The following is a 10,537-nucleotide window of genomic DNA, read 5'->3' on the forward strand; positions in this document are numbered from 1 at the left end:
CCAGTTTGTCCCGGCCGGCGGGACGTTCAACCGAGGCTCCAAATCCTGCGAGGGAAGAATGGTATGGGACAAGAGACGCGAGTAACAACAGCAAAACAGGTTTCTGATCAAGCTGCAAAACTTTATTGAAGAGGCAGGGTATATATACTCTAAGGTAGAGGGAGTGGCTAGTACGAATGGGTGGCGGCCTGGGATTGGTGGCTGCAAAGGCGGGGGCGGTCTAGGATTGGCTGCTGCTGTTGCTAGGGCGGATGGCAGATGTAAGGCTAGCACAGGATTGGTGGCTACTGTTGCTGGGGTAGAAGGCAGGTAGTAAAGCTAGCACTCTAGGCGCGAATCTTAGGTGCGAACGGCTATCACTTCCGTAGAAGGCTGAGGGCAACTTAAGCCGCTATTGCATCAGCCCTAGCGGCCATGTTGCATATCTCCGGCATCGCTGAGGGTGGATTTCATACATGCTACCTTAATCGTCCCCAGTAATAACCAATAACAAGAATTCCACAAATGGTTGAATAGTACAATAGACACAGCAAAAGGGAGGATTAATGAACCAGGGGGGAATGCACAGAATGGCAAAAAGATGAAAAGTTCCTAAGAGACATAATGGCGTCTGTTGAGAAGATTTAACGCACACTTCATTTGCCGGAGTCCCGGAAATGGGAGGAAACAATCCTTGAGGAGATGAGGGCCGGGGCTTTCCAGAGCTCAGCTGCTTTGGAGCGTCCTGCCCGTCCCTGTGCACCCAGAGGTGCATCTACCACCAATCTCAGAGCCCAGCTCCTCCAAGCAGGGACCTGCTGGGCCACCCCACACTCTCCTTTAGTCCTTTTCAGGCTAAGTCCAGGAGAAAAACATCACAGAAGTTAGAGCAGAGACCACCCCCAGCCAGGCACCCCGGACCCCTCCCAGTTCTGGCCCTTCTCGGTTTCAGGACCTTGGACAGGCCCATGTCTCCCCCACCCCACCCCCGCTGGCTCCAGCCGGGGGAATGAGGTGCGGTGGGGGCCTCTGTGCTGATGTCCTGGGGCCCCCATAACAAGTTACCACGAACTGGGGGGCTTAAAACGACAAGCACATAACCTCCCACTGTTGTGGGGACCAGAAGCCTGGGGAGGAGGCTCCCCCAGCTCTTCCAGCTCCCGGAGGCCCCGGCTTCCCTTGGCTTGCGGCTGCGTCCCCACAGTCTCCATCCATCCTCCACAGACTTGCCCTCTTCACTGCGGGTGTCCCTTACCAGGACCCTCGTCACTGGATTTAGGGCCCACCTGGAGATCCTTGACTCAACACACATGCAAAGACCCTGTTTCCGAATCAGGCCCCGCTCCCAGGCCCCAGGTGGACGGACCTTTGGGGCCTCACCCAGCACCACCCTCCCCGACGGCGGGAACGTGCCCAGGGCATGGCACACTTCACCGTCACTGTCGCTGATGTCTCGGCTCATATCTGGGAGATTGGGGCGCAGGGACAAGACCCCCATCTCTGGCTGACACTGGCCACGCCGGGCTCGGCAAGGACGGTCCCCCCTCTCAGGCCCAGTGGCCTGGGGGCTGCTTCTGCAGGTGCCACGTCGGGGTGGCCTCAGGCCCCTGGTGCCTTTTCCGGTCTCCAGCCCCTCTTTACTGATCCCCAATGTGAAAGCCTCACTGTTAAAGTAACCGGAGAGCACTCTGCTTTCCAGAACAAGCTCTGGGCAATGGGGAGCCGCGGAGGAGGGGTGACCACTTTCCCTTGAGGGGCTGAGAGGCCCTTGGTGCTCACAGGGGTCCCAGCCTGGGCGGCCCTGGGGCCATGAGGAGCAGGGTGAGGACGGGCTGCTGCTACGGCCCCACATGCCTGGGGCTGCTGCGTGGGCCCTGGGGGGACTGGGAGCCACGAGCTATGGACCTGGGGGTGAGCTGTGGGGCAGGAGCAGGGAGCACAGAGGGGCCAGCCTGGCCTGTAGGGTCCCCTGCGACTCAGGACCCCCTCAGAGCTTGGGGAACAGACCCGGCAGGCCGAGGGGGGCCTTCCTCCGTCGGGTTGGCGCCTGGCAGCACAGGGTCAGCGTGAGAAGAGGTCAGCCACGGAAGAGACAGCAGCCGCCTCCGCCATTGCTGGCACCCCCACCCCATCGTCCAGGCCCCCAGGAAAGACAGCCACACAGAGGGTCTGGCAGTGAGGATTTATTCGAAGCGAGCCGGCCAAGCTCCATGCAGGCGGCCCCCGGCGGGGCAGGGAGAGGCCGAGGCGCAGCGACCAGGGGGCGTCTCGCTGCAGCTCTGGGACAGGCAGCTGTGGCCGGGCTGCGCATGGGTGACCAGAGCCGGGGACACCACCCTCACTGAGACCAGTCATGGCCCTCCATCCTGGGGACACCCGGACTGACATCAACCCCTCCACCACCCCCACCCCAGCCCCCAACCTGCAGGACCCCAGCCCCCCAACTCCGCCTGGAGCCAAAGCAGACCCACCTGGTCAGCATAGACATCTGTGAACAGGGCCCCCAACCTTGCCGTCTGGGGACCACAGGTTTCCAAGCACCCCAGGAGAGCAGGGAGCCCCAAACCAGCCCAGGAGAGGCAGTTCCGGGTCTGGGGTCCCCAGGGGAGCACCCCTTGCTGACCCTGTCCCGAGTGAATACAGGACTCCCCAAATGGCAGGAAATAGCTGCTCTCTTCCTGCGGCTGGGGATGGGCATCTTGTGCAGTAGCTGCAGGTAATGTGGATGTGCCCCCAAATCTCATCTGGGCAGACCCCACCCCAGCCGCTGCAGCTTTGCCCCAGGGGGCCCCCCACCCCCGCATGGCTCAGCGTCCCACACACACCCCTTTGCCTGGAACTCAGGTCTGGCTGCCCCAGGGAGAGACCCCACACCCTACCCCCAGCCACCGGCCAGGCCCCGGACCCCTCTGAGCTGCCCACCATGTGTGATGGGGGAGGGAAAGGACCCAAGGCTCCCTAACACTCAGCACAGCCCTAGACTCAGAAATGGGGGGATCCCCAGAAGGCAGGACTCACTGGATTCAATAAATGCAAGCATGTCTCTGTGGACAAAGAGAAAAGTGGGGGCGATGTGGGGAGCAGCTGAGCCCAGAGATCAGGAAAAGTGCTCTGTGTTCCCAGGGTGGGGGGTGGCAACGCCCAGGGGGGCGGGGGGTGCTGTGTGTTCCTGGGGGGCTGAGTGTTGGGGGGAAGGCAAGGCCCGGGGTGGGGGAGGGTGCTCACTGTCAGGGGCGAGCAGCTGGACGTCTTTGTCAGAGAACCCGTGCTTGGCCACGACGTCCCGGAATTTTTTTATGGCTTCTTCATTGTCCTCGAGTTTCCGACCTGTGAGCAGGGGGCTGGGCTGGGCCGTGAGGGGCCCCCGGAACGCGGCGCCGGATCGGCCACGGCATCTTTGCGTCCCCACCTCCCTCGCTGCCACCCTGCTCTGTGCCCGTGTGGACGGAGCTCAGGGCCAGCCCCACGTGGCGGGGTTTGGCTGCCCTTCTGTCCTGACACGGGCTGCCAAGGCCACTCGGGGTGCCCTTGAGCTCTCCCCGATCACCCTTCCCGGAGCTGGGGGCCCCGTGGTGCCACGGCACCCCAATGTGGCCCCTGGAGCTTACTGTAAAGTTTCACGGCCTTCTGGACGTCGGCGCCCTGGGCCACGGTGACGTGCAGCACGGCGTAGCTCCGGTGGTCCGTGGTCAGCACCAGGACCTGCGTGCTGCCTGCAGAAGGTAGGGACCCTGAGGGTGTGCTCCGGAGGGGGGCGGGCTCGGCCAGAGGCACCTGCTGTGGCCAGAGGCAGCCGGGCCGCCCTCCAATCCCACCCCACTCCCCAGGGTCCAAGAGATCTTTCTGGACTCTTTGAAGAGAGGCAAGATGCCTAATGGGCCATTTCCACAGCGTCATGGATGAAGGCGCCCCTCACACAGACCTGGGAGCGAGGCCAGGGCCAGGGCCTGGGCGTGGCGGAAGGTGCCGGGCAAGCAAGCAGGAGCCGTGTGGCCCAGCTGGTGCCCGGGCAGCGCCTGCAGACGCAGGTCCCTCCCCAGAGCTGGGTGCTCATGAGACCTGCCCTGGTGTGGGCTCAGGGTGGCCTGGTGGCATCTGCGCCCTGAGCGGGTCCAGCTGGGGTGGGGGCAGCTGGCTGGGAAGTGGGGGCTGCAGGCTGTCCTGGCCCCCGCTCCCCGTGCAGCCCTCCTTACCCTTCTCCATGGGAACGTCAAACTTCCCGGGGACGTCCCCCTGCGAGGCGCTGATCGTCTCCCTCACACACTGGCCCAAGCTGGAAAGACAGGACGACGCCACCAGCCCACGCTGGCCTTCGTCCCACCAGGCCCAGGCTTCTGGATGGGGGGGAGCCTGAGACCCCCTGGCAGATGTCCCAGGGAGTGCAGAGAACCTTGATGGGTGTCCCCAAGGGGCACAAGCACCTGCACCAGCCAGCAGGACACCTGCCAGCCCCTGGGCCCTGCCCGGGCAGACGGAGACCCCTCCCGGGAGCGCACAAAGGACCCCCCCTCCTCTGGAAATCGCGCCCAACTCGGCAGCACAATTTGGGGTCCTCTGAGGGGTGCAGGGACACTCCTTCTCTCCCAGGGGTGCTGTAGACTGAAGCCCAAGGCCCACTGGGCTAGGTGTGTGTGTGTGAGAGAAGGTGGGGGGTGCACGGGGGGTTCAGAGGCACAGCTGCTGCCAAGGGGCCACCAAGCGGCCAGGCCCTGTCCCGAGACCCCAACACCTCCAGGAGGTGCCGTTGCTTCTGCACCACCTCTCAGCCCAGGACGCTGTCCCTGAGGTCACGGCTCCCCCATGAGCACACCTAGGGAGAGATCAGGGCCCCCCAGGCTCTGCGGCAGACAGGATGGAGTTTGGGGTTGGCTCTGGGGCCCCCGCATCTGGGAAGGGCTTTGCCCTGGCACTGTGTGCCCTGTAAGTGGTGGGCACAACAGATGCCCTTCCAGTGCCTTCCGCCGGGCTGGCCCTCCACCCACCTGTCGTAGACGGAGGTCAGGGCCAGCCTCCTGCCTTCCGGGCGCACCAGCACAGCGCCCAGCCTGCCGGCCTTGCCTGCGGGGACGTGGTGAATCATGCTGGAGGCGATGGCAATCTCGTACCACAGGCCTGAAAACTGGGGGTTTGGGGAGCTGGTGGAGGGCTGCTCCTGTCACACCTGCTCCCTGGGATCCAGCCACTTGAGGAGCCCTGGGCACCACACCTGCCGAGGTGGAAGGGCAGTTCCAGGGGGGCCCCAAAGCATGGAGCCCACACCCCTGGAGGGGACGGAAGGCCCCCGAGGTCAGGTCCTGGCGGGGGCTCAACTCTCCTCCACCCGACCCCAAGGTACCTTGACAAAGTCAAACTTGTCGTGGGCCACGTCCTGGGCTTGGGCCCCCAGCACCATGCTGAACACCAGCAGGGCCACCAGCAGCCTGCCATCCATGTCCAGTGCAGCCCAGGCCAGCTCCCAGAGCCCGGGCGCCCCAGCTTTATATCCTCCCCACGGGCAGCTGGGAAGAGGCACGGGCCACCCCCATTAGCAGACTTGGCAGCACGTCCAGACCAGCGGCCCCTCGCCCACCTGCCAGGCAGCCACATCAGCCGCATCCTCTTCACTCCTCACTTCCCATCAGCACCTCCGGGGCAGGCCGGGACCCAGGCTTCATGGGTGATGGCACCTAGCATGCTCAGATTGGCGGGGTGAACGTGGGGGGTCCACGCAGGGGTGGAGGCTCAAGGACAGCATGCAGTGGAGGGACAGGAGTGGGCACAGCCCGTGGGATGCCTCGGATTGCAGGGGGAGGGCCTGCCGCCCCAACAGCCCTCTGCAGACATGGGAAGGGGGGCTGTGGGGACGCAAGCAGGCACCAGATCTCAGCTTCAGGACCAAATCTGACAGCCCAGGGACCCCAGAGCTTGCTCCAAGCTTCACGCTCCCAAAAACAGGTGGTCACGTGGGGGGACAGCCTGGTCCACCCAGAGGCCCCCAGCCTGTGTCTCCCTGTGCCCCGGCGCCCCTGCTGGCCTGCAAGGTGAACGGGAATCCACCAGGCACTGCCGGGACACAGGGGTGGGCACGCTCAGGCCCCCAGGGCAAAAGGCACCTGTCGAGGGCCCAGGTCGGCCGGGGACGGACGGGCACGGAGCCCACACACTGCTCATCACTCATGGGCACCAGGGCGTGGGCTGGGACGTCCCGACCCCATCCTGCCTTGCTGACGTCGTGGGTTCTTTGCGGAGGCTGTGATGGCCCCGTGGCCAGCAAATGGACAGGCTGGCAGCCGGCCACCGCTGCCAGGGACAAGGGCTGAAGGCGGGGCTGTCTCCCCGGCCCCCTTTCTCTACCCACAAACTTCTGTCAGGCTGGGACGGTGGTCTCCGTCTTACAGGTGGAAACCTGGGGCTCGGGGAAGTGACGGCACCTGTCCAAGTCCACAGGGCAAGGAGCAGCGCAGGGGTCGGCCGTGGGTTGGCCATCAGCAGAGCCCACCCCGTTGACCCCACAAGGCTCCGTGTCCTTCCCTGGGGAGAGCACGGGGTGGGGGGGCACTTTCCAGCTCACAGTGGTCAGCACTCGGTGTGCTGGGGGAGGAGACTGGAGACAGGGTGGGGGACGGGGGAGCAGGCTTCATGGGGTGCAGCGTGGGGGTGACTGCCGCAGGGCATGTGGCAGTGCTGAGGGCCGGGGCCACAGCGCTAGACCCCCTGGCAGATCTTGAGCACACAGGGCCATGGCTGGGCTCCAGGTGGAGGCGGAGGGCCTGTCCCTGCCCTCAGTCCCTGCACACTGGCCGGGTGCTGGACCTGCTGCCCCACCCGGGCTCCTGAAGGTCTCCATAATTGCCTCTGTGAACTTGGGCTTTGTAAGTGAAGCCCCACGTGACCAGGGGGCATCCACGGGGGCCTCGGCTCAGCAGGGTCTCCCCACCCCACCCCCACCCTCCCCACGTGCTCTCAGTGGGTCTGGGCCTGGGCAGGGTCAGGTGGGGGGCGGAATCATGGGGCAGGGCTCAGGGTCCCCGGGGGGTCAGCACTCAGCCCCTGATTGACAGCCATTCAGCACCCCCATCCCCAACTTCCTGGGCAGCTGCCCCCAGGAAAGACGCCCAGACGTGGGGTTTGGCCTCAGAGATTTATTCGGGGCGCCAGGCAGAGCTGTAGGTTGGGTGCAGGCGGCCCCTCCAGTGGGGCAGGGGCTCATCAGATCAGTTCCTGGGGTACACAGGGGGTCAGGCTCAGGGCCTGCACTCGGCCTGGGGGGCCCTATGCCTGGCTTGGGGGGCCCTGTGCGAGACCTTGGGCAGGGAGGGGGAAGAATGTGTGTGGCCTTGGGGGCCCCTGTGTGCAGCCTCGGGGGACCCTTGTTCTCGTCCCATTTAGGGAAAGGAGTGAAGGGGTGAAGGGGATCCCTTCCCACCCAGGACCAGGAATTAGGCTGAACTGGGGATTCCGGGGGCTTCAGCGCAGGCTCACCTCCTTCAGGAGCTTGGCGCACCTCCCTGCGGGAAGGGGACAGCCGTGAGGTGTGCTGGCCCAGACGGGGCCCCCCAGCCCAGCGCCGCCCCCCGCAGGCCCGCGCAGCACCCACCGTGGCGGGCCACCAGGTAAAGCCCCGTGTCTGCTGTCAACTCCCGGAACTTCCAGAAGCCAGGCTCGTTCTCGTCCTCAAGGCTCCGACCTGCGGCGGGAGCGCAGAGGGGCTGGGCAGGGCTGCCCCCGGGGCGGCAGGTGGCAGGGCCCCGCCCATGTCCGCGCCACGCCCCAGCCACGCCCCAGCCACGCCCCACCCGGCCAGGCCACGCCCACACCATGCCCCCAGCCAGCCAGCCCCAGCCTCACCCCGTCCCGCCAGGCCCCGCCCCAGGCAGGCAGGCCCCGCCCCACCAGGCCCCGCCCACACCACACCCGGCCCCGCCCAGCTCACTGAAGTACTTGAGCACCCCGAAGTCCTGCCCGCGCCAGTGCAGGGACACCCTGAGGATGGCGTAGTGCTCGTAGTCCGTGTCCAGCACGTGAATCTCCCTGTGGCCTGTGGGCGAGGGGCGGGCAGAGGCCTCGGAGGACCAGGCCCCCTGTGGGGCTACAGACCCCAGAGGCAGGGTCCCCCCACCCTCACCCCACCCTCACCCCACCCTTTCCCAGACTGCAGTGTGGACCACTCCTGTCTTCAGAGGTGGGGGGTGCTGAAGGATGACGGGTGCAGTGCTGGGAGGATGGGGGGCTCTGGGCATGAGAAGGTGGGAACAGTGCCGGGAACAGCAAGGCGAGGGCAGCACCGCTCTTACCAGGGAACGCAAATTTCCCTGAAACGTCCATTTCTAAGCCCACCATGTTTTCTGTCTGGCAGCTTCCTGAGCTGAAAGGCAGCAAAATGCTGTCAGGAAAACGCCCATGTGGGTCCCACCTGCTGAGCACGGCCCCCTCCCCAGGCCGAACCCATTCCGGGGTGGGGGGGTAGGGGCTGGAGAACCAGCAGGCCCGAGGCGTGGGCAGGGGCCGTGCCCACCGCCCCCAGTGGCTCCGTCACCTTTGTGACCACCTGCTCCCGAGCCCGTGCTCCTTTCTTATGAAATGACGGCTCTGGGCCCAAACTCCGCTTTTATTTCTTATACTCAGAAGGAAATGTCATTTCTTTTTGTTTTTCTGGTGGCACGAGGAGCTGGGGTGTCTGGCCTTCTCGGAGGCCAAGTCGTGAGTGGTGGGCACCGGAAAGGCTGGTCCCCATCCTGGCTTAGGAAACCCAAGCAGGGACGTGATCTCATCCACCGTGAGGACAGGCAGGGACTGCTGCCCGGGTCACAGTGAGGAGGTGGGTGTCAGCACGCGAGGGCATGAACCCTGGCCCCCACCGACACGGCGGTCGGCATGGCTCCCAGCTGCGCCCATTTCTTGGCCACGAGTGCCCCTTCCTCCCTGGCAGGCCGCCTGGCGCACCGAGCTCCTGGGAGCCCTCCGGCCCCTTACTTGTTGTACACGACCTTCACCGTCAAGTTGCCCCCGCTCAAGGTCAGGAAGAGGCCCTCCAGCCTCCTGGACGTCTTCAGGGCAAGGCTGTGCTCCGAGGCCACGCCAACTTCCCTCCAGAACCCTGCAATCTGGAGAGAGGGGTCGGAGCCAGGTGGGACCCCAGAGGGATGGTGGGGTCGGAGGGGATGATGGGGAGCAGCCAGCGGTGGCCGACCCCTCTCGGGCGTCTGCGGAGTCCCCACACGGCTCAGTCAGTGATGCCTGGCAGGGTGCAGCCCCCACCCCCAGGACCCTCGGAGCACAGCAGGTTCCCTTCTCCCAGAAGAACTGGCCTCTGCCCAGGGCCCAGCAGGGTGTGGGGGAACAAGTGGGGACAAACGGTCCTGGGGACAGGACACGGGGGGGGCAGGAGAAAGGGGATCTGGACGGTGAAATAAGTCAGGGAGCAAATGGCTCAACTGCTCCACCTGACCACACTGGGGAAGGACCCTCAATGCCAAGACCCCTTCCAGGGGCCAGAACTGGTGTTTGAAACTTCTGGAGGCACATCATTTTTGCAAGAGGAAAGAATCAACGTCCCCCAAATCTGTGTCACCTTCAAGCCTGAGTGCCACTAGCCGGGCAGCCAACACGGGTTCTGTGCGAAGGGACAGGGCAAAGGAACCGACAGGAGCCAGAGCCCCCAGGGCGCACTTCCCACCAGCAGAGAACCCCGGTGGTGCCCACGATGGGGAGGGGTGCAGGAGGAGCCCCACCCAACCCAGCAGCAGGGCCCCGGGGACCTGGGAGGACCAGCTGGTCACGGGTAGCAGCCTCCGGCCCTGCACAGCCCCACACACGGCTGGGGTTTGCAGGGCAGGGGAGTGGGGGGAGCAGGACATCCCCCGGGGCCGCCCTGCCCAGCCACCCCCAGCCCAGAGAGGAGCTACCTTCTGGTGGTCCAGGGACTGCTTGGTGGCTGCCCCCACCTGGACCATGATGACAACACCCAGGACGGTGCTTAGCAGCCTGGCCGCCATCCTCGTGGGGAGCGCGGCGACAGGGTCTGGGAGTGACGATGCCTCCTGTCCCGCAGCACCTGCCCTTTTATCTTGGAGAGAGAGACGGAGTTGTGCAATCACCACGAGACTCTCGTTACGCAAACTCAGCGACTGACCATTAAGGGACACTCGGCGTTTCCCCGGCCCCCACACCCCTGGAGCACGCGCCCAGGCTGGGAGGGCCACACCTGGCGTCCTGCACGTGGGAGGCCGTGGACCCTGCAGGGAGGCCCGGGACAGCTGGGCGGGAGGACTGCAGGTGGGATCCAGGGGGGCCTCGCTGGGAGCTGCGGTGGGCTCCAGCCTGGGCTTTGCCCTCCCCTTCTCCTATCCGTCCTCCCCCAGCTCCCTTCCCCTCTCCCTCCTCCTCCTCCTCCCGTCCCTCCTCCCTCGCTTCCCTTCTCTTCTTCGCCTCCTCCACCATCCTCCCCTTCTTCTCCCTCCTCCCCTCCTCCCCTTCTTCCTTCATCCGCTCTTGCCTCCCCCTCCTTCCCCTTCCCACTCGTCCACTCCCTCTTCCCTCCCTCTCCCTCCCCCCCGTTCCCTCCTCCGCCCCATTCTCT

The 10,537-nt window shown here is 65.2% G+C and overlaps 1 protein-coding gene across 1 annotated transcript; it reads right to left on the reverse strand.

The window, feature by feature from the left end:
• Positions 1–7,086: 7,086 nt before the first annotated feature.
• LCN8 (lipocalin 8) lies at positions 7,087–10,068 on the reverse strand. Its single transcript, XM_037798512.1, has 7 exons — positions 9,864–10,068; positions 8,932–9,062; positions 8,253–8,323; positions 7,892–7,996; positions 7,556–7,645; positions 7,441–7,466; positions 7,087–7,179 (listed from the first exon to the last, which is right to left on the reverse strand). The coding sequence occupies exons 1-7, from the start codon at positions 9,951–9,953 to the stop codon at positions 7,168–7,170; spliced, it is 525 nt and encodes a 174-aa protein (XP_037654440.1). The 5' UTR covers positions 9,954–10,068; the 3' UTR covers positions 7,087–7,167.
• Between the last annotated feature and the right edge of the window lie 469 nt (positions 10,069–10,537).

Source organism: Choloepus didactylus, chromosome 10, assembly GCF_015220235.1.
Source record: "Choloepus didactylus isolate mChoDid1 chromosome 10, mChoDid1.pri, whole genome shotgun sequence".
NCBI classification, from domain to species: domain Eukaryota; kingdom Metazoa; phylum Chordata; class Mammalia; order Pilosa; family Megalonychidae; genus Choloepus; species Choloepus didactylus.

What these genes read in the sequence shown, in the direction of transcription:
- LCN8 (XM_037798512.1), bottom strand. Translation starts at nt 9,953, where the DNA reads ATGGCGGCCAGGCTGCTAAGCACCGTCCTGGGTGTTGTCATCATGGTC. An exon ending in AGTCCCTGGACCACCAGAAG is followed by an intron (nt 9,063 to 9,863) that starts GTAGCTCCTCTC and finishes CCCTCTCTCCAG; the next exon opens with ATTGCAGGGTTCTGGAGGGA. An exon ending in TTACCTGGTGGCCCGCCACG is followed by an intron (nt 7,467 to 7,555) that starts GTGGGTGCTGCG and finishes CCCTTCCCGCAG; the next exon opens with GGAGGTGCGCCAAGCTCCTG.